This window comes from Prionailurus viverrinus, chromosome D1 (assembly GCF_022837055.1).
Source record: "Prionailurus viverrinus isolate Anna chromosome D1, UM_Priviv_1.0, whole genome shotgun sequence".
Classification (NCBI taxonomy): Eukaryota; Metazoa; Chordata; class Mammalia; order Carnivora; family Felidae; genus Prionailurus; species Prionailurus viverrinus.
Genome location: NC_062570.1, coordinates 5,885,503 through 5,913,370, shown reverse-complemented (window position 1 = coordinate 5,913,370; position 27,868 = coordinate 5,885,503). Strand labels below are relative to the sequence as shown.

Below are 27,868 nucleotides of genomic sequence, written 5' to 3'. Positions count from 1 at the left end.
TGTAATAATTACTATAATGATAATAATCATTATTGTTTTATTTATTTTTTACAAGTTTTTATTTATATATATTTTGAGAGAGAGAGCATGACTGGGCCGGAGGGGCAGAGAAAGAGAGAGAGAGAGGGAGGGAGAAAGAGAAAGAATCTCAAGCAGGCTTCTAGCTGTCAGTGGAGAGCCCAATGCAGGGCTTTATCTCACGATCTCACCAACCTTGAGATCATGACCTGAGCAGAAATCAAGAGTCAGAAGCTTAACCAACTGAGCCACCCAGGCCCATATTATTATTTTAAAAGCAAGACCTGAATTTCCTGTACTAAGACAACCTATGCAGTTAGGAACTTATTCAGCAGGTTCAGAAAGAATACATATATTTTTGAAGGCGAGCATGTGAGAGTACACACTTTTTATAACTTTAACGTCTACTTAAAATCTGAGAAGAAGGGATGTTTCTGAATTGAGTGGATTTTCCCAAAATATAAAAGGAGACCTCGAATAGCATTTAGACTTATTTGGGTCCTCATAAACAACTGGGAAGATTTAGAGTTAAAATCAAATTGGGGTTGGACATATAGCAAAGGTTTTTTGGTTGTGTGTGTGTGTGCGCGCGCGCGCGCGTGCCTGTGTGTTTCAATACACAAACAGCCCACAAATTCATCTGCCTTCACCTTGGAAGGACCAGTCCTTTAAACAAAAACACCACCCAAAGCACTTTGGCATGTGCACCCTTGAGGAGCTAAAGCTAGAGCCCCTGAACTTTTCTTTCCAGGCGAGTGGAGGTGGGGAGCGTGCTCACCTGCTCTGCCGCACGGGGAAGCACAGCCCGGGACCCCTCTTTTTGGTGACTCTCTTATTTGCCCTTTTCCCCACCCCCATCTCTTCCCTAATGCCCGAACAAGTCCGACGCTTTTCAGGAGCTAACAAGCAGGCGCAATGGGGCCAGGCTCTGCGGGCGGCTGCTGATTTGCCACGAGGCAAGCTTTGGAAGGAAACAGCTCCACCGCAAACTCGCGGCAAGAGATGTGCTCGCGCCCTGGCCGGTCTGCTCCTGGGCTTTGAAAGGCCTTTCTCTCCATCCTTCCTCAGCTTTCCGAGCAGCATGCCAAGTGCACAGAGATCGCATGTTTGGCGCAAAGAGCAGGGAGACTGCGGGGCCTGGAATCACTCCCCGGTGTCCCCCGGCCGGGTCCTAGGTAGCGGAGTGTGCAGAAAACTGTCCCCCCGGGTCCGCGACGCCGGCGCGCGCGGCTGCAGGTGGCAGGCGGAGCTGTCCAGCACTCGTGCGGAGCCGGCGGGAGCCCGGAGCCCCGCGCGCCCCAGCCCCGCGGACGCGCAGCAACAGGGCTCTCGCCCGGCAGAACCTTGTCCTCGTTAGCTGCCTCCCGGCCCTGGGCCCGCTCCGAGCCCCCGCGGCCTCGACCGAGGCGAGCACTCCGCCCCGCGAGCTGCTCCGGCGGGCTGGGTGCCAGCACGTTGCCCCTTCCCTCCCCTTGGAAGCGTCTTCTCTGGAGCCGGCGGGCTGCGCCGACCGGCCTTTCCCCTTCGCCTCAGAACTTAAATAAACTCGGAGGAAGGCAGGGGAAGGACGGCTCTGGACCCCCGCTCTTCCAGTTGGCGCCCCCAGGCTGCCCCGAGGTGGCTCCACAGGGACGTCTCCCACGCTCGGCCCCCCGCGCGGTCCGTCCGCTCCCGGGCTGGCCCCCCGCGGTCGAGGGCCGGGGGCGCTCGGGGTCTGTGTGGGCCCTGCGGTCCGATCCGGCCCGCCGTGCGCTCCTCCTCGGAGGACGGGAGGGTGGGAGCGGGGAGGGCGCACAGAGGACGGCGACCAAGTGTCCTCGTTGCTCCTGAAACGTGGCGACGGGCGAGGCTGGGACTCGCAACGAGTATGATGGCGACACGTGATACCGGCGGAGGGAGCGCACGGGGGGGGGGGGGCTGATAAAGGGAGAAGGAGGGAGGCGGGCGGCGAGGGGCGGGCGGAGAGAGGGGAAGGGGGGAGCGATCGGCGCGCGGGCGGCAGAAGCTCAGCCTCCCGGACCGCTCGGGGCCGCAGCGCCGCCGCCCCGCCGCCCGCGGCCGCACTCTCGCAGCCTCCCCTTGAGCGGGAGCGGGAGCGCGGCGCACCGCCAGGCGGCCGGGCGAGCGCAGAGGCGGCGCGGCGCGAGCAGCGGCGGAGGCGGCGGCGGCGGCCCCCTAGCGCAGCCTGGCGTCGCCGCCGCGCCCGGGCCCCAAGTTCCCGCCATGAGCGGCCGCTCGCGCGGGCTCCGCGGCTCCGGGGACTCCCGCCCGGCCGGGCGCGCCCGTACAGCCCCGCGACCCCGACGCGCCTAACGCCGCCGCCCGCGGGTCCCGCCGCCACCGCCGCCACCGCGGCCGCCGCCCGCGTCCCCGCCGCCGCCGCCGCCTCGGCCGCCGCAGGGCCGCCCGCAGCATGTCTCGGAGGAAGATCTCGTCCGAGTCCTTCAGCTCCCTGGGCTCCGACTACCTGGAGACCAGTCCCGAGGACGAGGGCGAGTGCCCCCTGTCCCGGCTCTGCTGGAACGGCAGCCGGAGCCCGCCCGGGCCGCCCGAGCCCCGCGCGGCCGCCGCCGTCGCCCCGGCCCCTGCCGCCGCCGCCGCCTCCTCCTCCTCCTCCTCCGCCTCAGCCGCCGCCGCCGCCGCCGCCACGGCCGGGGCCCGGAGGGCGCAGCGCCGGAGGCGGGTCAACCTGGACTCGCTGGGCGAGAGCATCAGCCGCCTGACGGCGCCCTCGGTGAGCCCGGGGGGGTGGGGGGCGGAGGACCCGGGTGGGGAAAGTTGGCGCCGGGAGAGCGCGGGCGTGCGCGCCGAGCCCGGCCTCTGGGGGGCGAGCCGGCTGCGGTCCCCGGGCCGCCCCCTACCCCTGCGCCCGGCCGGAGGGGGGCGTCAGCGCGCGCGGCGGCGGGGCGAGGCTTCACACATAGGGGTGTCAGGGTTCTACGCGGGGGAGGGGGGGGTGTGGTGGCCCGGACGCTCCCCTCCTAGCCGTGCACTCCTGCTCGCTCTCGGTCACCCCGGCGCCCCCTTCACACCCACCTGTTCTGCTATCCCTAAACTTTCCCAGGCCCAGTGTCGTGCAGCTCCCCTTTCCCGGTCCTGCCTCACTGTTCCCCAGGATCCCAAAGGAGCCCCTGCCCCTTCCAGGAAACTCTTCCTCTCTTTTTTTTTCCCACACTCTCTTGGGCTCCGCGTGACCTTTTCTGACATCTCTGAATTCCACAGGCTTTCTGCCTTCTGTGTTGCATCCCTTTTCTCAAGAATTTCAGGAACTGGCTGTCAGATACTTTTCCGAGTTGCCTTCTAATGATCTCTGGTTTTTTTCCCCACCCGCTGCCCTCCCCCCCCCCCCCCTTATTCCCTGAGCATTTACTGGCTCAACTTTCTTCTCTGGGGGAGCCTGGTGTCTGCTTTTCTAAACCTCCCTGGTGTTTCTTGCACACCTGCCTCAACCTTCACTCCCTTTACCCTGGATTCTTCAGTGCTTTCTCCCTCATTTTGTCCTGGCTGCCTTGTATTGGACGCTTTATACTGATGTGTTGAATTACTAAATGCCTTCCTAGCCTTCTCTTAAACTTGTGCTCACCCGGGATGTCTGCATCAGCATTTCGGGGTGTGCTCCAGACTCCTCCACGTTCTAGACGTTTTTCCAGTGGCTTCTGCCTCATTCCTGTTCAGGCTGTTCACCTACCCTTGACTTTTACCCACCGCAGGAATGCCAGACCTCTGTTCCAGTCCTTCTGTGACAGGTGAGCTCTGTTTTGAAGGAATCCGCTCCAGTGCAGACGGCATCCTAAGGAGGTTCTGTGTCAAATCTCCTGAGAAGCCTTTTATTCTCATCCTGGTCTTGGGTGCAGGGGCTTCCACTCGGCACAGAACTTTAACCTTTGCACCCCTGGGTGCACCCCTACACTCCTCTTCCTTTTCTCAAAGTTTGTGAAATGAATCTGAACAGCCATCTTCTTTGACTATTCTGGAATCTCACTTTTGAAAGCACTCTTGCAAATGATGATAGAGGAGGCACCTGTGAAAGCGTGGGATCCGGAGGGACAGGGTATTAGTACCGGGCACTCCTACAAATATCCCTGTGGCCCTGGCATTAGTGAAGAAGGACCTTTTCTGTCTCTGACAATGAAACTACTCTCAGTCCTCTTCCTTTCCTTGCGTATTTTCCCTTCAGCGTCCCTTCCTTCCTTCCACGCCTTCCATTGATAACATACAAACAGATCTCAGAATGGGTTGGCAACTGTTCGCTATTCTTTACTGCAAATACTTCCCAAGACGCATCATCTTAGGAACTATGTGATGTTGCAAATTGTTGAACTTAGAAGCCTTTATGAAAGGAGGCCGGTAATCTGCAGGTCTGTAGTGTTGTGTTAGTACCTAGAGCAACATTTGTGCAATGTAGTAATTGGTCAGTACAACAGATTCGTATCTGATACAGTGATTTTACTGAAGGAAATGACTAGTTTTGGGGGGTGTTTTTTTTTTTTTATCATTTTGGAGTTTTCTTTTTGCCTTCGAATCAGAATTTACAAATCTCTAAGAAGTCATGGCAGTGCCTCCGGTAATGCCGATTTAACTGAAGGCTGTTCTCGACCCCTTAGGTGAGAGGTGCATAAAATAAACTGAACTCAAGTATTTACTGCCAGAATAAGAGGGAAGGAAGGAATAGCTTCTGATTTTTACCTTTATAGGTCAAATTTGAATGACACTAGCTTTCTGATGGATAAAAAGCATGTGCCCAGATAATAGTTTTCAGGATAAGAAATTTGCAAATCATTGCAATGATCATATATAGGTAACAGCTCTGTCTGCTTCCCATGGTACAGTTATTTTCCATTTTGAAATTAGCCTATTAGCTACAATGCTGACAGCATACAGGTGAGTATGGTATAAATATTTTCAACATCCTAAGGCACATAGGAGCAGATTTTCTTTGGCTAACCATATCACCTGTAGACTTGGTAACACAAAAACCACAAAGATTTTATTTCAAAGCGGTGACTTTTTTCTGTGTCCTCCACCCTCCCCCCCCCCCTTTTTTTGGCAGTCTAGAACTCTGCTTCAAGAAGTTTCTGTAGATTCATTTTCTTATGTTGTCAGCATTCTAAGTTTCTCTGACAACACTTGGGGAAACAAATTATGTCTTCTCCATTCTCTTTCATTAGCACCAAGTGACTATTTTTGAAAGAAGTAATTTAATAACGAGTAGTTATAACCAGAGCATTCTAAGAGGGCAGTTTCCAGCTGTTTTGTGTTGGGAACCCTTTTTTATATTCTGTCACAGCGTACCTTAGGAGAAGCTGTCTTTGCTGTGGAAGTTTCTGCCTTCTTCGTGGCCTCGCCATGGAATGTTGTCTCAACCACAGCAGATTGGCTCTTTATTCAGAATAACTTGCAAGTAGGAAATGAATTTAATAAGCCCAAGGATATGGCCAAGTGATTCAGCTAGCTGTTGGATCATTGGAATAGTCACACTCAGGTTTTTGACATTTTTGATAGGCATTGTTAGATACATTGATGTTGGCTGTAAATATTGTTAATACTTAACACCGTTTTAATGATGAAAGTAAACTGAATTGGTGAAAGTGAAAAAATTCCAGAATTCATGAGGCCTGGTTCTCATTCACTGGACCTTGGACAACTAACTACTTATCTATCCCTGTGCATGTTACTTTAACCCTCTGGGAGCCCCCTTGTCTGTACGGTGTGGCTCTTAGGGTTCCCAGGATCCCTCCCTGTTCTTGCAACCTATGAAGACATATTTTCAAGCTTTTGATAAGCTCTTATAAAGGCATGCCAGAGAAGAGCAGGCATCTATAAGTTTTAAAACTTTGAAGAAAGTAGTACTTTCTGAAGTAGGGACATTTATTCCGCGCGGTTATTTAAAAATATTTGAAATATTTGTGGATCTAGTGTGTGGTAAGTATTGTGCAAAGTACTGGCAATACATATTCCAAACAAAACATTCCCGGTCCTTGACCTCATGGAACTTCTTTAATTATAGCCTTTATTTTAAGGAAGCTGTGCTGAAGGAAAACATAAGAACTCCGATTGTCTTGGAGCTGTCTACAGGAAGTTGATTTACCATTCGCTGTGGATAATTTTGTTCATTGTGAATCTCTGGGGCACAGCCATAGCAATAAAAATAATCCTAAAGACCTGGCTGAAGATGCATAAATCACTTATCACATTATTGATTTTGAAATCATTTACTTGGGAACACATATGGAGAAACAGCTGGGGATTTTACATCAAGGGTGAATTTAGTAACTCATGTATTGCTATTTTGTTCTTATAAATGAGAGTTGTTGAGAACCCTATCACTTAGAACCCTATCACTTACCGGGCTTGGGATTGCTAATGTCAGCCTGTCGGTGAAGATATTCCAAGGGACCAGTTTAAGGTCATGGCTTCGCTGGTTTTCTTGTCGCAGAACTGTTGGCTGTCACAGCATCGCAGGTGGCTCTCAAGGCCCCGGAAGCTTTGGAGAGCCGAATGGCAGGAAGAAAAGTAACTGGAAGGGTGGCAAATAAGGGGAGGAAAGCTACTGACAGAGAGTAGTCCAAGAAAATGAGAGAACAGCGAGGAAAGGAAATGGAAGGGAAGCCTACGTTCAAGCAGCAAAAACAAAACAAAACAAAACAAAACAAAACAAAACAAAAATTGCTTCATTATTAGTGGAAAGGAAATTGTATTGGCACATGTCTAGAAAAAGTGGAAGAATATGAAAAAATACACATTTAGCCTTCCCTGATATTAAATAAAATGAGCTCTCCGCCCTGTGTAAACCCTTAAAAAAACCCAAAAAACCCCTTAGAATGTGACAGTGGTACTAATATGGAAATAATGAAAAATGAGTATGGTATATTCATGAGAGAGGATACTTCATCAACTTATATATCTTATTGATGATTTCAAGATTTGGGGCTCAATTTGGCTAATAAGTTCTGAGCAACACATCCATTAAAATTAAAAAGTTAGACAAAAGGTATTCTAGTAGATCCATGTTTTTATATCTGTAGTAATTAGATGCTGGAATCTGAAATCAGAATTTGATGGCCATCTGTCACATTTCCGTACCTCATCCCTAGTCATTGAGAAGCATTATGGCAGAGCTGAAGGAAGGCGGATTTGGAATTGGACAGCTGTGGGTTTGAGTAACTCCCTGCTGAGCCCCTTACTAAGTGTGGGACCCTGGAAAGGTGACTCCTCCCTTCTCAGAGCCTTGGTTTCCTATTTTGTGAAATAGGAATAATAGCTACCGTGTGGATTTGTTGTGAAAGAGGGCACTATTCTTTGTGACACTCCTGCAACACAGTAAAACATTAGCTTCAGACTGCGATCCATCAATTTCAACTGAATTCGAATGTCTCCAAATGATTGAAAATTTTTCTACATAAAAATTTTCTTTTTTCTTTTACTTTTTTTTTGCAATAATTACTTGCTGATAACCTTATTGAAGGAGTTTATGCGTTAACTGATGTCATGTCCTCAGAAAAAAAGGTGATAAGAAGGAATTAATTTTGTTGGCCTTGCCCAGCCAATCCATTAAAAAAATTAAAACTGGAGTCCCTTTTTGGCTTCCTGGCTAGGACTCCTGTGTGTGCATGAGCATGTGTAATCATTGCAGATTCAAACATTTCCAGCAAACTGCTGAATGCTATGTGGCATTATGAAAACCAGTCTTGTAAATTCTCTAAAAATACAAGGGTGTGTATATTTGGTAGAATGTGGGTATTTTCCAATAAGTCAGTTTTAGATTAGAAAGAAAATTAGAGAGGTGATAGAGAAATTGCTTATTTTTATTGCCTGAGAATTTCAAGCATTCCCCATCTAACTAATTCCCCATTCAAACGAATTTGTACGGCTGTTCAAGGGCTTAGGCTGTGATGTCCAGTAGTTACCCAGCTAGTGGCATTTATGTTTCATGTACAGTGCTCTATCCTTGTTTGGCTACTGGCTCAGTTGTTAAGTCTTTATTTTGAAGTTGATTTTTGACAATGAGAAATGCCATCAGTGATTCTTAGTTTGTAGGCCGAGGTGATAAGTGATTATACGTTCCTTTTTAGTATGTGATTTATCTACCTCGAAATACTCTGGGAAATGTGGGGAGAGTACTTGAGTACTGTTACGTGTTTTCCATCTATATCATCATTGCTCTTTCATTTACCTTTTTTTTTTTTTTTTGGACTTGTTCCATCATGTAAAGCTGAAGGTAGAAATTGAAAGACACGTATTTCATTGCATGTGGTAGGAAAATAAATGCATTGATTGTATCGAGGTATATACGTCATTCACTGTGAGTTAGCAAGAAGACAGAATGATCCCTTTTGGAATTTCACACATATCTAGGAAGGAAAAAGGATCAGCTGATATTAGTAGGGAGAATATTTGCTAGGGCTGTCTGGTGACCAGGTTTCCCTTACTTCATGCATGAGCTAGTATTTAGCTCAAAATTTAAAGTTCCTCTTTTTAAATTCTGACTCTTACCTTGATACTCTTATGTTGGTCTCATATTTAGCACAGTACCTGGTACCTGATGGGTGACTCAGTAAAATACTCAGAATAAATGAGTGGATGTTCTTTGTTCAGTTGTCAAATTCCATTATTTCTTTTGTGTTTGAGGTTTCTTGTATTATGTGTGGTTCAAACAAAGTATTTATATTTTGTGCCCAGTCTGTGAGAGATACTTTCAAGTATGTGAACGTGTTTGAATTTTACTTACACCTGCCATTAAAAAATTTTTTTTAAGTTTATTTATTTATTTGAGAGAGAGTGGGGGGTGGGCAGAGACAATCCCAAGCAGACTCCACATTATCAGCACAGAGCCCAATGCGGGGCTTGAACCCACAAACCGTGAGATCATGACCCGAGCTGAAACCAAGAGTCAGATGCTTAACTGACTGAGCCACCCAGGCACCCCCTACACCTGCCTTTTAAAGCAAAACTTCAGAATGCAGTCATGTTCAAAGAGAGCAGATGGAGTAGTTAGTTTCCTCCTCCTGGAAACTTAGCGAGTGGCCCATTTGTATTTTAAGAAGTTAGGTAAATGTGATGACTCTCCTCCAGTTTCCTTATATTTTCTTAGTTTTTTTTTTTTATACAATTCCCTCCCAAATGAGAGAAATATGTTTGTCAGCAAGTGGGATCCTGCTGCCAGAAATGCACTCTTAAGAGCTGGAATGACATAATTCTGCTCTTCAAATATCACTTCAGGACGGGATCTGAAGACCTAGAATTATGTGCTGTAAACTCAGAGTATCTCATAAAATTGACAATTCCAGACTAGAGTGATTTAGGAAGTAGGGGAGCTGGAAATATCTCTGAAGCCTGGAGATCTGTTGAGCTGTGGTGGGGAATTGAGAAAGAGTGAACATTCTTATAAATAGAACAGTGAAAAGTCACTATCAGTACAGGCTTTATCTGAGGCTCATTAAACAGGTCTTCCTTTAAGCTAGTGGTTTATCAGACCTCGTTGAACATAAGAAATACCTGAAGAAAGTTGTGAAAATGCAGATTCTCGGGCCTCTTCCTCAGAAAGTCTAGTTTGTAGCCCTAGGGAGGGGCATGGGCTCTAACTTTTAAGTCACACTCCAGGTGATTGCTAGGCACACCGAAAGTGACTGAATTCCATACTGTCAGGATCGTAGATCCAGGCTCACTGAGCTCTGCAGACTGAATTTTTTGGACAGAATAGATCTGGAAGTGACTCCTTTGGGGTGAATACGTGTCAAGCAATTACTGACCAACAGGGACAGAATAAAGGCAGTGACTTGGAGCCATGTCTCATATGGTATCCTTTGTGTTCAAAATAACCTGGTTGGTTGTGTGGCAGAAGGTATCTGAGATTTCACTGTTTGTGGTTTCAATTATTTATGACCCTCTTCCCATTTTTGCTGAGGATGCCTTGTTAGCTTCCCGAAGTTTCTGTTCAATAGGTCACATGTCATTGCCGTCAGTGTTCTGTGGCCTCTTTCCTCTGATTCAAGAAACAGCTATTCAAAAAATGTTGGGGAGAGTAGAGGAGAAGGGAGAAGGGTTGTTGTGAGGGTCCACTTGACATTGCATTCTGAGTTTGGTTTTCGGAGTGAGACTGACATGGCATTTCTCAAATGTTCCTTCTACTGGTTCCTTTTGGAGCAATGACTTGTTTGTATGCCAATACATTTTTTTTTTTAAGGTGAAGGGAGAAAGAAACATCTGGATGCCAGAAAAAAATGATCTTCCTAGAAAAGAAGCAATAGGACATTCAGATAGCAGACATGTAGAACCAGCCTTCAAACCCTACCAAAACATGACAAATATAATACCGGTTGCTCATATCTCCATCTGTAGCCAATTAGTCTTTCTCTCATTCCGTGGTTGAGCTGGGTAAGAGTCCAGTTGAACTGTCCAGATAAATGGTGATCCAACATTTAAAGAAATTTGCATTTGCAGAGAACTCTAGAACCATTCTGTCATGAGAGGAGGCTGTCCCTGTGGAAATCCTGATGTTATCTTACTTGTAAGTCCTTGAAGTCACCTTTGCCTCCTTTTCCTTTCACCATAGTTTGTTATGTGTGAGTCTGCTGTGCCTGGTGGAGGAAATAAAAATGTTCTAGAATATGCTTCCATTTCTTGTTGCTTTATGCCTATACTTCTTCATGCATAAACCCTCCAACTTAATATTGGGAGAGAATGGTTTTTTTAATTGGTATTGTGCACACACAACTAGAGACGGACCGACAGGCAAACACACACACACACACACACACACACACACACACACACACATCCATCCATCTTGTTTCCGGTCACTGCATTATTTTCCCTATGGACTACTAAGTTATCTTTCACATCTCTAGTATGGTACTTACTGTGTTGTAATGTGATTTTGGTTTATTCTGCCTCCTTAAGGCAGAGATCTATATATGTTCACGCCTAGTAGAAAGTCATTTACCTATTTATTTACTTATTTATTTATTTTAAAGTTTATTTATTTCTTTTGAGAGAGACAGAGACAGACAGTGAAAGTGGGGGAAGGGCAGAGAGAGAGGGAGACAGAGGATCCCAAGCAGGCTCTGTACTGCCAGCACAGAGCCCAACGTGGGGCTCAAACCCAGGAAACTGTGAGATCATGACCTGAGCCAACACCAAGAGTCAGACGCTTAACCGACTGAGCCACCAGGTGCCCCTAGAAAGTCTGATTTATAAAGCCCCTCAGTAAATGTTAGGAGAACAAATAAATGTCGAATAAATCCTTGTGTAGATTGTGGTGTATCTGCTAATGCTTTGTAGGCTCCCATTATTTTATGCTGCCATATTTCAGTTCTGCTTCATGAAGTGTTCTGTTTGTAGCTTTTGCTCAATCACAAATAGGAGTAAATATAGTTATAAGATGTTTTACAGTGCTTTAAAATTTTCACGACACTCTGTATTGGGTATTTTATTGTAGCTTCACAATAATCTATAGATTTTATGCCAATTATCTTTAACTTTGCTTAGTATGATTATCGCAAATGCCTAGAGACACAGTAACGGGGGGGGGGGCATATGTATTCTCACTTAGAGCTGTTTGTGTCTTTTCTGCGAAAGGGATATGGTTCTCTATAAGTTATAGAGATGGTATCCCGCTATGCTCTTTTATTCAGTGTTATCTCAATGTATAAGAAATCCTGTGTTATCAAACATTCTACTAAACAAAATCTTCACAAACTAGCACACCCACAGTGACCATTATAGACATAATAATGGTGCTGGAGGGATAGAGTCTTCAGGAAAGTGGTAAAGTTAGAAATTATTGACTTAAGGAATGGAAAAGAAAACTGACCAGGAATAGGTAGATGTATTATTGGGTAATTTTTGAGGGCCCAGCTGAGGCTGAACATAATGAATTTGTAGCCTAAACTGAGCAGGTGATTACAACTAGGAGAGACAGAAAGTTGTGAAGGTATATGCTTTGTATATTAAAAGGTCTATATGTCAGTTGAGTGTGAGGTGTTTGAGAGCAATCCATTGAAGTAGAGGGTTTTGCCTTGGGAAATAATGAGAATGAATGTCACAGGGGGCAGACTGTAATATTCAAAGGCATTTCTAGTCATCCTCTATTGGACGCAGATCTGATGTTAAGCTTATTTAATTTATATCTCAGTCTTATTGTTTTCACTATTGAAATCATTCTCTTAGAATAGCTGATTCCCCCAGGTGGCCTTCCCTCTCCATGACACCATCCCCAAACCAGAACTGGTAACTCATAATTAGTGATTGAAAAACTCAGTTCTATCTGCTTGATTAGTATTTACATGATGTTTTCAAAGTTAGAATTAATCCTTGAAAAATATGAGAATATTCAGTTACATCATTCAATGCGCTATTTATGGTCCTTAGTTGTTACACAATGAGGTTTCCTTGGCTCAGACTTGATACACTGCTTCTTGAGTATGAGAAGTAATGTGTATGTGGAGTATGTGGAGTTTAGAGTAATGGTGGCTACCAACATATTTCCTCTTGTATTGGAGAGCACATTTCTTTCTTTCTTCCTTCCTCTCTCTCTCTTTCTCTCTCTTCCCTTCCTCCCTTCCTTCTTTCCTTCTTTCCTTCTTTCTTTCCCTTTCCATCCATCCTCCCTCCCTCCCTCCCTCTCTCCCTCCCTCCCTCCCTTCCTTCCTTCCTTCCTTCCTTTTTCCCCAGCAGATATTTTCTTACCTGAAAAGTTAAGAAAATAGTTTTGGTGAACCAAACATTCTAAGTAAACTGTTACATATGCAATATCAATTTGTCAGTGGATGAAATTCAATAAAACACACTTGAGGGTTAAGCAATTTTCGTTGTATTAATCAGTCTTTGATAATCCCAGAGACTGGCTATGGGTTTCGGTACCTCAGTGTCATCATTATGCGTCATAATTACCACTGTGCTATAGGTGTGTGGACATTCTCACAAGTGGAATATCTTAGATAATCCGATGCTTATGAACAGGACATTTCTTCTAAATGGAAACACTGAAGAACTATAAGGTTCTTGTGGCCTCAGAGAGTTAATATGCGTTTACTTAGTTTCTCACACTCCAGCAGGAGGCAAGGGGAGGCAAGTTAGGAGTGGATTTTAAAAGAAGTTTTAATTTGGGGTGCCTGGGTGGCTCAGTTGGTTAAGCATCTGACTTTGGCTCAAGTCATGATCTCATGGTTCAGTTCATGAGTTGGAGCCATGTGTCAGGCTCTGTGCTGACAGCTTAGAGTCTGGAGCCTGCTTGGGATTCTGTCTCTCTTTCTCTCTCTCTGCCCCTCCCCCACTCATTCTCTCTCTTGCTGTCTCTCTCTCTCTCAAAAATAAATAAACATTAAAAAATTAAAAGAAGTTTTAACTTTTACAGTGCTCTTTATAATTTGGCTAATGTGCATGTGTGTGCCTTGTTTTCTTGAAAAATGCCTCTGTGTGTATGTGTGTATGTGTGTGCAGAAGCTACAATTCAACACATGCTGCATTCTGTTTGTTATTTTAATTTGACTTTGGGGAAATAACTCCTGTCTCTCTTTCCCCATCTCTGAAATCATATATGATAATACGAATCTCTTACTTAAGTGTAAATATGTAATGAAATGTGAATGGTGAATTGAAGACGTTGTGTTTAACTATTATGCATTACTTCATTGTGCTGCTATGCTGATTTTTTGAGGGCCACGGCATTGGTTCAGATTCTTTTGCTCCCTGCACTCTGGGAAGAGAACAGGCTGTGGAGTCAATCACTGACTCTGGCCATTATTTTGTGTGTTCTTGGCTAAGTCTCTTTGAGGCTCAGTTTCTTATCTATAAAATGAAGGTGATGAGTGGATGGTTAGCTCCGTGGGTTCGAGCCTGGTGCTGATAAGATGAAGGTAATAATTTATAGGATTATGAAAATCAGAAGTATAATGACAGCATAGTATTTTGAATCCAGTAGATAATCCGTGTTGCTGCCTCTACCCAACCCCTTCCTGACGGCCATTTTACCAATCGGCATATTGTTAATCACATCTCCTGATAAGCTTCCTTCCCCTCCAGCCACAAGTTTTGGCAAAACCTGTAGGTGCTCGCTCCCCTTTGTTAGAGGGGTATCTTGTTCAGCCTTCTTATGCTTTTTATGGGAAACATTTCCACCATTTTCTGGGCATGCAACCTTTCAGGGTTATGAACACTTCCAAAAGTTCTGTCCTAGAAATCTAAAAACCACGTATGATTCTGGTCTCTTGTTCATTTGTGCATTCCCCTACCTCTCATTTTCATTCATTCATAGAGCATTTATTTAGCAAATGAGCATTCAGTGATTCATTCATCACGCGCACCATGTGCCTGAAGCAACATGACTGAAGTAGGACATTCAGACAGAAATGGGATGTGGTCCTTTTGGATTTAAAAAACATAAAAGCACCTTAAAACAATTACTGAGTATTGTACATGACAGCTGCTTCTACCCCTCCTTCTGTCTTTCCTCTTCGTCTTACCCCAACTTTTCTTTATTTGGCCTGATACTGGGGATATAGGGACAAAAAAGGGTTTGTATGCAAAAGACCTTTTGAAACTGCAACAATAATGACGATGATAGTAATAACAATGGTGTTGATTTATCAAGTCCTCACCATGCCTCAGGTGTCGTGCTAAGTGCTGTACGCATTTTATTTAATGAGCTACTCCTAACAGTAATGGGGATTGATACCTTACCACGGTCTACATGACAGGGAAGAGCCTACCTTTCTGACCTCACCTCGTGAGGTCTAACCTACACTCACGGTTCTACAGTAGCTCCCTGAACATTCCAGGCAAGGACCATCTTGCCTCTGGACTTTGGTCCTAATCCCCAGGTCAGAAATGCCCCCTGGCTCCAGTTGTCCACGTGACTGGCCCTTTCTTGGTTATCACGTTCCAGCTCCTCAATGACACCTTGTTGTGGAAAACCCACCTCTGTGTGAAGACAGAGCCTGGGGATAAACAGGATCAACAGCTTTATTGCTTTGGGGGACAAAAGAGGCTGCAGGAGGCCTAGGTCTTCAAACTGCAAGCCCACCGAGAGGAAGGAGCTGGGGGTTTTAGCCGGAGATACAGGACCTCATGGGTTTCGGGACAGGGAGTGTGTATGCGCTGCCTTTGTCGTGTTTTTAGGGTGGCGCTGGTTCCTGAAAGAAAGGGCTAAGGAAGGAGGAGGGAAGGTTTGCAGAAGAGACACGAAAGGGGCTACTTAGTGTAACATCGAGCCTCGCTGAAGCATCGGGCAGCCATTTTGTTTTCGCTCAGCCTTCTGTTCTCAGGAGGTTTCAGCCTCAGCAGCAGGCAGCCCTTTGTCACCCAGCCCCTGTCACCTGGCTGTTTACTGCCATCACAGCCCTCACCATCACAAGTTACTCTTTATCTACTTGTCTTCCTGTGTGTTCTCTGTCTTCCCTGCTGTACTTCCGGCCCCTCCAGGGCAGAGGCGTTGTCTGGGTGCACACGATGGTGTTTGCTGTGCCCAGAGCAGGCCTGGCTGGCACGTGGTGCTCGGTGCATCCTCACTGACTCGATGAGCAAGTGTCATTTTGGAAGAAGTCACAGCACTTGGGAAAGAAAGAGCAGAATTCTAAACAACAACACCAACTTAGAGGGTGGAAGAAGGCAATTAACCTGTGTAAGGCATTTAAATGTTTCCCCATTTGTGTCTGTGACTTTTAAAAATAATCTTATCAGAGATTCAGAGAAGTTGAGCAACTTGCCTAGGATCACAATTCGTTACTGATAGAGAAGAGATTAGAATTTTGGTGTGTTTAGCTCCAAGCGCTGTATTCCTTCCACCCTGTGGTATATTTTGAGCCTCAGTGCGCATGGTGGACATTGTGATGCAGTGTCTAGATGCCCCTTTAGAAATGAAGGACTTATTCCCCTGGATGCTAGCCATGATGCGAATTCTCACCCTCCATTGTCAGTACCTTGGATGCATTGCCCAGACTGAAAAGAGCCGCCTTGTCCAAGGTCTTGCCCCCTTCCAGTAACTAGTGAGCATGAAGCTATGAAGGCTTGATCTTCTTGCCCTCATTTAGCCAACTCTGAAGGGACATCTTCATGTAGGGTAAACTGAGGCCTCCCCTGAGACTGCATCACCCTCCATCTCCTCCTTTCCTCTTGTTCTGCCTCCTTCTGTGCTGTTCCATGGGTATTGATCCCAAGAATACCCCCTAATAAGCTTTCTACATGCTGATCTTCTCAGAGTGTGCTTCCCAGGGAGCCCAGCCTGTGCCTGCGTTTGAAAACAGTGATAGACACAGGTAGTAATGGGGAGATGGCATGTGGGAGAAATACAATGATAACCTTGTTTGCACTTGGATTAAAAAAATTTTTTTAATGCTTATTTATTTTTGAGGGAAAGAGGGAGAGAGAGAGAGCGAGTAAGCAGGGGAAGGGCAGAGATAAAGAGAGACACAGAATGTGAAGCAGGCTCCAGGTTCTGAGCTGTCAGCCAGAGCCGGATGTGGGCCTCAAATTCACGGACCATGAGATCATGACCTGAGCTGAAGTTAGACGCTCAACCAACTGAGCCACCCAGGTGCCCCCCCCCCTTTTTTTTTTTAATTTTTTTTTCAACGTTTATTTATTTTTGGGACAGAGAGAGACAGAGCATGAACGGGGGAGGGGCAGAGAGAGAGGGAGACACAGAATCAGAAACAGGCTCCAGGCTCTGAGCCATCAGCCCAGAGCCCGACGCGGGGCTCGAACTCACGGACCGCGAGATCGTGACCTGGCTGAAGTCGGACGCTTAACCGACTGCGCTGCGCCACCCAGGCGCCCCAGGTGCCCCCTTTTTTAAGAAAATTTTTAATGTGTATTTTTCAGAGAGAGAGAGAGAGAGAGAGAGAGAGAGAAAGAACGAGCAGGGGAAGGGCAGAGAGAAGGAGAAAAAGAATCCAAAGCAGTGGATGTTTTGAATTTAGGTGCAAATGGTTGGCTGTGCCATGTGCATTCTTTCAGGGCTTGGCATTGCTGGATCACCAGCCTCAGCACAGTCAGTGCCTGTCACGTTGCAGGCAATGTACCCAATAAATAGAGATTTGCCATTGGGTTTTGACAAGAGCTTGTGGACGTAGTAGCTAATATCTTGAAAACTGATGAGCTCTCTGAGTGAAAGAGAGAGAGACAAAAATCCTAAGAGAGCATTGAGACTAGCATACAAAGAGAAGCTGAAGAATGTAGGTGCCGGGGTGCTGTTTTGTTTGTCTGCCTGTGGGGGTGGGAGGTGGCTGGGAGCATCTGAGAGCAAGGGCTGCGGTGGTTGACATTTGTGAAATGACCATTTGTGAAATGACAGGAATTTAAGGGTGGTGCTCAGTGTGAATGAAGCGGCTGGGGGCCTTAGAAAAGTGATGTCAAACCTGCTTCGGAGATAGAAACCTATTTACAGAGGGAAAGTGTGGTGAGTAAACAAAGGATATCATACGCATCAATTTATCACCCGAGACATTTGGCAATAAAAGTAAAAAGCGACAGGGCCTGTGAGGCCAAATAAAATTTTATTAAAGAAGTGGAGACTAGTGTTTGAAGGTAACAGTCAAAAAAAGTTGGAGATGGATGAGATAAATAGGCTTCAGAAAAAATGGGATTGATCTAGAGACAGTCTTGAGTCCCTTGGCCAAGCATGAGGATATTTTCTCTGTGCCCAAGGGGAAAGTAATATGGCACACTAGGGGTGTGATGCAAAGGCAGCTGGCAAAGTTTGGTTTTATTTACACCTGTTTTATTATGATCTCATTCTGATTTTATAACTCTGGGATTGGCCAATAGTTTTGTATACCTAATGAGTTTTATGTTTAACTTGTGCTATTTGCAGTTCCCAAGATCTAGTTCAACTGTGGTAGCTGCACTGACCATGGGATGTCAGTTGAGGCCAGAAATGTCCTAATGCATCCTTCAGAAATTTTATACTCAAATCAGGAAGGACATTTAAAAATTTTTTTTAACGTTTATTTTTAAGAGAGAGAGAGCACGCACATGAGCAGGGGAAAGGCAGAGAGAGAGGGAGAGACAGAATCTGAAGCAGGCTCCAGGCTCTGAGCTGTCAGCACAGAGCTTGATGTGGGCCTCCAAGTCACAAACTGCGAGATCATGATTTGAGCCAAAGTTGGATGCTTAACGGAATGAGCCACCAAGGTGCCCCAGGAAGTACATGTTTTTATTTGTATATTATACTGCATATAACTTTTGGATTGTTTTTATCAGTGTGAACACTTCAGATTTTTTTTTTTTTTATCCTTCTAAAGATAGAATTTGGTAAGCCTGATAACATGTGGCGGGAACTGTTTTTTTTTTGATTTGTGCTTGTATTAGTGTGCTCTCTTTCAGTTTTAAAAGTAATTTGAGATATATATTATATATATACAACCCCTGTTCTTACCCTTGCCATGTCTGATATGACTTTGTTTAGTGTTAGAGCTCTTTTTGACCCTGATGGAAAGGTCCCTAATGGAAGGAACTCTCCAGGGATTAGGGGCCAAGTGCATGGGACTGTACTTTGTTGTTATATTGAATGTGTTTCACACAGTTGAAAGGAGGTGTGTAAGGTCAGATAAGGCCAGTCAGGGCATACACAATCAAATATAGCTCATTGGCCCTCTCCTTCTCCTTTTCTAGATAAATTTTGCTCAATTTCAACAAGCAAGGATTTTTGTCTCTTTTATATACTGCCAAATCCCAAGTTTTCCAGGGTCTGGCACAAAGTAGCTGGTCAATAAATATTTGTCAAATGAATAAATTTAGAGTGAATATAAGAATATTTATTTTCACTATACCGTACAAATGTTGTGAGAAAAAAAATGAATTGATAAATACTAATGTACTTTAGGGTTAAAATCGGTCACAGTAGCCAAAACAAAATAAAACATAATATATAGATTTAAGTAATTATTTTGTCCTGCTATTTTTATTCTTTCATCATATGTTTACTATATGCCCACTGTGCATGCTTGACTTTATTGTGTCATGAGCCAAAACACAAGATCTATGGAGAAGAAAATGGTGCTAGTAATATGCAGAGTTGAAAACCAAAGTGTTGGGTTTTCCTTAAATACTCTTGTAATCTATACCACTCAATTTACATCATGTACAAGGAGGAAGAAATAACTTTTTGCTATGTGATCAAACCATATTTAAAAAAAAAATTCAACTCCAGTTAATTAAACAGATATCCATTGTTGGCTTTTTCTGTGCCAAAAATTGGCTATGTCATGGTTACATGGGAAAAATTACAACCCCCCCTTTCCGACCCCATTTTTTTCTTATGATTCTGTTGCAAACATTTCAGGATTAAAGCATGAAAAAGATTTTATCTTTCTTCCAACCTATTTCTTGTATAAAGTCATCCCGAGGGAAAGCAAAAACTCTTGGAAGAAAAACTCACATCACCCCAACAGAACATTTAAGGAGAATCTGCCGCTGCCCTGGTGAGAAGCCTGTCATCCTAATTCGTAATCTTATGGAGAACTCAACGAAAGAAAAAGTGTCTTGTTTAAAAATGCCTGTTGACCAGATTCTCCCAGTGCAGGGTCACTCTGTCTTCTAATTTCACATATTCATGTGTGATTGGTTTAATTTGTGTATAAGAGATGTCTTGATTTTCTTTTTTTTTTAATAAAAGTTTTTATTTACTTATTTTGGGAGAGAGAGAGACAGAGAGCAAGCAGAGAAGGGACAGAGAGCGGGGAGAGAGAGAATCCCAAGCAGGCTCTGTGCGGTCAGTGCAGATCCTGATGTGGGGCTCCATCACCCCAACTGTGAGATCATGACCTGAGCTGAAATCAAGAGTCAGACGCTTAACTGACTGAACAACCCAGGTGCCTGGAGATGTCTTGATTTTCAAAAGTTGTGTCAGGAAATATTTGATTTTTAACTTAAGGAATTTATTTCTTTATGTGTTTTTCACTGAGGAAAGGGTTCAGAGATTATTACAAACTGTGTTTTCATCATGGTGTTTACATATATAAACATGAGTTTATTTTGATAGCATTTTTGATATTTACCTATTTATCTATGTATATGTCATTCATGTGTGTATGTATGCATGTATCCGTCTTTCTATCTACTGTTGATTATGCAGGGCAGAAAGGAAATGACTCTGTCTTTGGATTCTGAATTAAAAAATGCCACTCAGTAGAAATCTGGAGTAGGTATAATTACTATCATTGTGTTTTTTTAATAATTTGCCACGAGTAGTGAAAATGTCTTTTATCTCGTTAACAAAAGAATCTGCCTCTAAAGGCATTTATTACAAGGAGTGATAATGATGAAGTAACTGTGTTGTAATGGAAATGGAACAAAGATTGGGGGAAAGAGTAAATTGTAGCTACTGACTATTGTGATTCCATCTGAAGCTTCAGACACATAGGAGGGAGTTTCTGGTGTGGATGCTGGAGAAGAGAGGTTTATTGTTTCCTCCTGATAATAGCGATCAATAAGCACTTTGTGGACCTGACAGTGTTTGCAAGCTAGAAAGTCTCCTTTTTTCCCCTCTCTCCCTCTTGTGTAAACTTACTGCCATTATAAACACATTTCAAAGAAAACCAGTCTTTCCTTTTGTTCTGAATGAAATTCTTTCTCTAAGAGTTTGCTTGCAAAGTATGAACCCAGCCTTCGTGCTGAAGGAGAATGGCTGGGACCCACAGCTCTCAAGGACCTAACTGTGTAAGTCTGGTATATGAGGCTGCTGCCTGCTGGTGTTTTAAGCACTTGGTCAGTTCATTCCTTATTCAACTACATTCTAGGGATGGGAGTAGGGGGAAGATGGAGGAAATCAAATACTAAGTTAAATTGTAAGTGTAATTTTCCACCATTAGCCTTGCATTCTTGACTATTGAGAAAAATCTAGGTCTCAGATATCTAGTTAACACAGATATCCAATTATTTTGATTATAGCAGTGGGATAAATCGTCTTAATCAATAGCATTCATGATGACAGTAATGACAGAAATTACCAATTACATCGGGTATTTAATTGGAAAAAGCATTTTACTACAAGTTACTCCAGGACACATAATAATTTTTCAAAGAAAAATTGAGTAAGACACTTTCAAGTACGGGTCAATAAAAATGTTACCATTGTAGAACTATAACATACGAGGCTAAAAATGTGAATCTAAAAATAAGATCTGACCAATGGTTCTTGGCCATTAAATAAGGTATTCAGCTACTTTTTGTGATTTATAAATCAAATCAAGATACGCCTGCCTGGAAACATCTTAAAAACCTAAAATAACAAAGTTTATTATTTTGTTCTTCCAGAGTCACTAACAGGAATGAAAGCAAGGCTATATATCATGTATGCTTTACGTTAAGAGTATCAAAGTTTCTGCCTTGATGTTAAACTCTCATATGTTATGACTTAAGGTTGAAAAAAAATTGTGAAGCAGGGGACATTTACTTCTGGTTGTCCCTGTTCTCTCTCTCTCTCTCTTTTCTCTCTCTCACTCTCTTTCTCACTGCTGTCACTCTTTATTATCAAAACCTCATGCCGCAAAAATCTGCCATGAGTCTCTCCCATCAGACAAATTGGACTTACGTTAAATTCTTGGTTGAAAAGTACCTCTCTTGATTTTAAGAACCTTAAAGGAGTGGAAAGTAAGTTTTGGCTGGGAGGATTGGGAATGGATGGCATGAAGATAGTTCTCTTGGTGCTCCTAAAATCCTGAAATCAAACTTGGTGTTGGTTCCCACAAAGCTCCGACATACATTGATGGCTATAGAAGTGGGTATATCTCGCTGCTTCTCAGGCCGCCTTCTAGAGCCCTCTGGAACTGCATTAAGCTATCTAATGTTCTTGGTCTGTAGGAATCAACTATGTGTGTATATATGATATATGGGAGATATAATATGGGGTAATATATATTCCTTGGTCTGTAGGTATCAAGTATATATATATGTGTATATATATATATATATATATATATATATATATACACACACACATATATGATGGGATATATATAACAGGAAATATAATATGGAATAATATGTAATATACAGGAGATTATATATTATATATATATACACATCTATATATAAAACTTTGATTATATGCTGTTATACTTATTAATTTTGTATCATAAACTATTATGTGTTTTTTAAAGAGCTGTTACTGCTACTTCAGGGTTCATTTGAAATAAAGCTCGCAGGACTGATGTTGTCCTTATGTTTTACAATGCTCAGAAATTCCTGAGATTTGGCTACTGAAATGAATAAATTATGGGTTAATATGTATTGTGCCAATTATGGATGCCCTTGCACTGGGTTTGCCTTGGAAACTCCAGTTAAGAGCCCTTGTACGTGCGAGGAAATTAAGTTGTTTTTAAAGCTAGAAAGCACTGGATGATATCCCATCAGGATCTTGTTCCCAAGCATCATTTCATGATAATTCTCTGTTGTTTGGTATAAATGTGTACATGTGACTTGTGTGGATCCACATTTGAGTGACATTTGTAAAGCTGAATGGCAGAGTAAGGTATTTAAAACTCATTTAGTATTCTAGGAAGAATGTGAAAAAATAATACTGCACCAGAAACATTTCTCCTCTTCTGTAGGCAGCTTTTCCCAGTATCCCTTTCTTACTCACATCCTTTTACCCCCGCCCCTTTTCCCAGTTACTAATTTTCCATTAGGTAATGAGGCAAGCAAATGGCTAAGAATTACCACATAGTTACAAGTTTGGTTCTAATGTGAGAGAGCTTCGATGGCTTTTGTTGGAATCATCTAAAATGACCACAATTCTTACTATCATGGCCATTTTAGGTGATAAATGGCTTATTTTGATTAGTTTTTAGTGTAAGCCGACTTGAAGAGGAGTTTGAAAAATCAAGGGCTTTTGCTGACTGTATTTTTTTTTTTTTTTTTAGCACTCAAGAACACAAAGCCTTAGTGACATTTTTTTTTCCCTTCTTAATTTAACCCCCTTCAGGACTGCGAGGGAATGATGTGCTGACCCACACTTTCCATCCAGAAAAGCCACTAGCAGTGAGTGCCATCACTGGAGTTTACAAGGCATGTTTCGTGCAGGACATGTATGACGTAGGCAGGACCACGATTAGTGTTAACTCCAATTTAAGGAAGAGGAAACCAAAGCTCAGAGAAGAGCAGTAACTTGCCCAAAGTGAAGATGCCAGCAACCACCTGCATTTTAGTGTCCAGCCTCCTGTTTGTAGCCCTAGCTCTTTCCATCATGATGTGGACATCTGTCTACCCGGCCATAAATTGTTTCATCCTCCACATACGGTGTAGACTCCCTGTTTCGTCTCTCACATGTTTCCTAAGTGTGACTTGCTGAGGGATGGCTGGTAGCAATTTCCTGTTGGTTTTCCTGAACCTGACCATTCCTTGCCAGTTGCGTAGTTCCTGACTGTGCTTGGAGTCCCAAATCGACCTGTGTTAGAAACCACAAGGACTCTTTCTTCATCAGGGCTCTGCCTCCAGGCTGACCTAGTTTGCCTGTCCACTGTCATGTCTGTGTGCTCTGGGCTCCCATAGGCAAGGCAGCTCTGAACAGACTGACAAAAGCCATCATCACTGACAGTAGTTTAGCTTACGCCGCAGTCTGGGAAGAGCAATGATGTTACTTGTGGTTTGGTTTCTGAATGTAAAAGAAGTCATGATTATCATAGAAATAGTTATGTAAGCGAGGGGTTTATATTTCTCCTCCTAGGTTGCGTATAATTGTGCATACCCAGACATACACAGATCTAGGTGTAATTAAATACTTTGTGGGAAGGAGTGGGGAAACAGTGTAATAATGGAGTGATCCCTAGAGTAAAAAAATGGGCTCACATAGAGTCGAATGAAAGAAAGTAAGGCTTTTCACGTCATGCAGGGTTAGCGTTCTCTTTGCCTGCATGTTTTTTCCAGAATGAAGTGTGATTATTCCGTGCCTCAGCCTAGGAACGTGATGCATCATAAACACTGATGACGTAGGCACCATTATCTGCCTAGTAAGCACGCTTCTATCTGTCTGGATCATCAGATTGTAGTTAACACTAGATAGGACTATATTTAGGCCCTTGTTGAGTTTTATCTTCCAAGAGAGGTGGGAGCAGCAGAGCTGGGCAGGACCCTGGGTAGGATTTGGACGGTTGTCCATGTTTCAGCAACCGAGACTTTTAAACTGCAGGGACCTGTTCTAGTCAGTATCCTGAAGCCATCAGACCTTCAGCCTCCGACTGACTGAACAAAACACCTGTGTCACTCTAGTTGTGGCATCTGCATGACAATTTACTTATTGACAGCGAGCAGTAAGTGTGAAGTGAGGCTTATTACCTGAAGTCTGTGTGGTCAGCACATTTCTTACCTGTTCAGGCTACATGATGAGCCAAGTCATAATTAAAAGTTTGCTTTAGTGGCGTCTGGGTGGCCCAGTCGGTTAAGCGTCTGACTTCGGCTCAGGCCGCGATCTCACGGTTTGTCGGTTCAAACTCCACATTGTGCTCTGTGCTGACGGCTCAGAGCCTGGAGCCCCCTTCGGATTCTGTGTCTCCCTCTCTCTCTGCCCCTCCCCTGCTTGTGCTCTGTCTCTTTCTGTCTCTCAGAAATAAACATTAACAAAAAAACTTTTTTTAAAGTTTGCTTTAATCCACTTGGAGTCAAAGCAAAATGAAATTTCAAGCCGAATGATTCAATCCGGTTTAAGGAGCTATTGGGTTCCATCTCGCTAATGAGACCTGATGCTCCATGGCTGTTGATAAGAATCCCTCTGGTTAAGGTGGTTGGGCATTTTTTGTTTAGGAATAATCTTTCTCCATGTGATGGAGGGCAGTATACCCTGAACGGTGTTAGATGTAATGTTTCATAAACTGTTCCCCTTCCTTCTCTGCCTTGTGGGTTGCTCTCTGTTAACCTCACCTTCTATCCCCATGCCCTGTTTGCATCCTCTTGACCTTTGTTGTATCTGTTGCTCAGTGGCCCATTTTGCCTGGAGCTGTACTTTGGGCTGGATGATTGGAGGTAAGTCTCCATCACCCATTTACAAATTATCTTTGAAGCTGGTGCATTGGAGTTGACAAAACATTTCCCCGTTTTGTGGGTTAATTTTGTAATTTAACTGTCAGGAAATCCTACTTCCCTCATCTCCAGGCTCCTGTTGGGAAAACCCCTTGCTGTGGCTCCCAAGTACTAGAAACAATAGAGAATTCTTTGGGAATGCCCAAGTGCAGGCTGCAAAGAAAAGTAAGGGGCTACAAATGATTTCCTGACACGAGGGCCATTGCTCTCCAGTAGCATATTCAGGAGTTGAAATGATACCAATTAGCTTTGCAGCATCTAATTGGCATCTTTGGGCTGTGAGGCATGTCTGGCAACAGTCCTAGATATTAGACATGGTCAGTTTAGTTCAATTTAACAATTTTTTGACTACCTCCTCATCAAGAGATTTTTTTTTTATGGAATCATCATATAACACATGTATCATATTTTGTAGTTTAATTTCATTTTGACCTCATAACAACCCTGAGAAGTAGCTATGCTAGAAATTTCTGTTTTATAAAAAAGGAAGCTGAGGTTCAGAAAAATAAAATGCTGTATTCAAAATCACACAATCTAGCCAAGAGTTAATTCCTTTATTTATTTATTTATTTATTTATATATTTATTAAAAATTTTTTTAATGGTTATTTTTGAGAAAGAGAGAGACAGAGTGTGAGTAAGGGAGGGAAGGCAGAGAGAGGGAGACACAGAATCTGAAGCAGGCTCCAGGCTCTGAGCTGTCAGTACAGAGCCCAATGTGGGGCTCGAATTCATAAGCCATGAGATCATGACTTGAGCCAAAGACGGATGCTTAACCGACTGAGCCACCCAGGTGCCCCAAGAGTTAATTCCTTTCAACTGTAACCTTTTCTGCCTTGAAGATTGAAGAATGTGTTTCAGTTTAGAAAAATAGATTAAAAGCTTGGCCGTTTGGAGGCAGTCACATGTAGAGGAGACACATATGTAGACTTAGACACTTAGTACCTACGTGACTTTGGGCATGTTTTTTAATTTGTCTGGGATTAGTTTTCACATTTATGAAGTAGCATAATACTTCTTCTAGGGTTTCTGTGAGGAGTAAATGAATTGCTCCATGTAACTACGGTGTTTAATCAGGAAAACTTTGCATTATTTCTCTTCGTAGACTGAGTCAGCCTTGCACCATCTGTGAGATGCTTTTTGGTTGGAGGGTTCAGGACTGGAGCCATATCCTCTAAAGGTTTGTAGTGCAGCGTGATCCATTGCCCCGAGAAGGTGTCTAGAACCAGTACCGTCCTGTCTCAACATTTTTATTTGGACAGCATTTTTATTCGGACAGCATTTTTATTCGGACAGCCAAGTTGGCCACGATGGTGCCCAGTGAAGCACGTTTCTCCTAAAGCTTCCCAATTAAGAAGTTAACGATCACACCAGAACTATTTAAATAACAATAACAACATTTATGAATTTGGGGAAACGATCTTACAACATTGTTTTCAAAGCCATTAAAAGTGAATAAAAGGAAATTAGGGATTTCAGTTAGATACATGGAAGGATATTTCAATCCTCAACAGAGTGAAAGCAGCTTGTGGGAGAAAAATTGTAGGAGACCCAAGTCCTTGTCCTGTTGGTGGCTCTTTCCCTCTGGGTAGCTAAGGCAAAGCACTGTGACCTCTCTGGATCTCAGTGTTTGCATCTGTACAACGTGGATAATTACATCGGAGACTCACAAGGTTGTTGTGAATGTCTAATGAGGTCAAAGAAAAGAAAGTGATTGGTAAGCTGTGAAGTGTTTTACAAACTTAAAGTGGTGTTGTTATTCTCCAGAGTTTGTTGAAAGCATCCAAAATTCTTGGATAACTTAAATGTATTCTTGCCAGAAGGAAGGATAGGACTAAATAAATCACCTCTTGGATCTCTTTCAGTTTAAGGAACGAGTGCTTCCAGCTTAAATTGGTATTGTTGATATTAGGTCTTGTATTAAATTGGAACTCAATGGGTATATTTGGAAGGGCATTAAAATAAAAACAGAGGGAAATGCTTGGAAAGGAAACATTCCTTTGTATAGGAAGACTTAATTATACCGTTGATTAGGGGCTAAGTATATTCAGTTACAATCAATAATTACAATGATGGTAACCAGTGTGCTTTGCTAATTAGAGCATATCTCTAATAAGGCCAAGGTGATCAGTTTGAATCCCTGTATGGGTCAATTAGCATCATGTCAGCCTCCATCCTAAGCTCTCATGGGGTCATTCAGGTGTGTACTTGTGTTCACAAGGAGAATAAAATGGGGATTGGATGAAATCATGCAGATCTTCAACCAGTACGGGGAGAAGAAGTCTACCTTCTAATGCATTCGTAGCTTTATTTTTTTTTCTTTTAGCACACTTACTGCTTTTGCTTTTTGTGATTAATTATCTGGACTACCACAGTTTTGTTGAGCAAATTACTGGTGTCATTCACTTGAAATGGTACTGCCGAGCTTCCCAAGAGATGGTTGAATCTCCGGTCTGATCCGACCCTCTGTTTTCAAGTGCTTAACTTTGCAATGGTTTACTTCAAATGACCCTGAGAACTAGGAACTTCTTGCGAGTGTTTTTCAGATGGGAAAATGGAAGCATCTTTTTCCCCAAGGTTTCCTACTCCCAGGTGAAGAGATGTTGGCTAATTTTATAAAAAGGTCAGTAGCACAGCTGGGCTTGAAATACAGAGGTCCTGACTCAAAGTTCTATATTTAATTTGCCATCTATTTTCTCTCTCTCTCTTGCTCTCTCTCTCTCTCTCTCTTTTTTTTTTTTTTTTTTGGTTTATATGTAGTAAGTTTAGTCAGAGGCTGGGAAAGTGAATATTTTGTCTTCATATTTAGCAAGATTGATGAATACTGCAATCACATATCT

At 43.4% G+C, this 27,868-nt stretch overlaps 1 protein-coding gene across 2 annotated transcripts in view; it reads left to right on the top strand.

Annotated features, from left to right (window-relative positions):
• Positions 1-2,431: 2,431 nt before the first annotated feature.
• Positions 2,432-27,868, top strand: part of GUCY1A2 (guanylate cyclase 1 soluble subunit alpha 2) — a 331,514-nt gene continuing 306,077 nt past the window's right edge. For both annotated transcript variants that reach the window (XM_047877979.1, XM_047877980.1), the window contains exon 1: positions 2,432-2,752. In XM_047877979.1, the coding sequence (XP_047733935.1) occupies positions 2,432-2,752 (321 nt within the window). The remainder of the gene's footprint in view (positions 2,753-27,868) is intronic.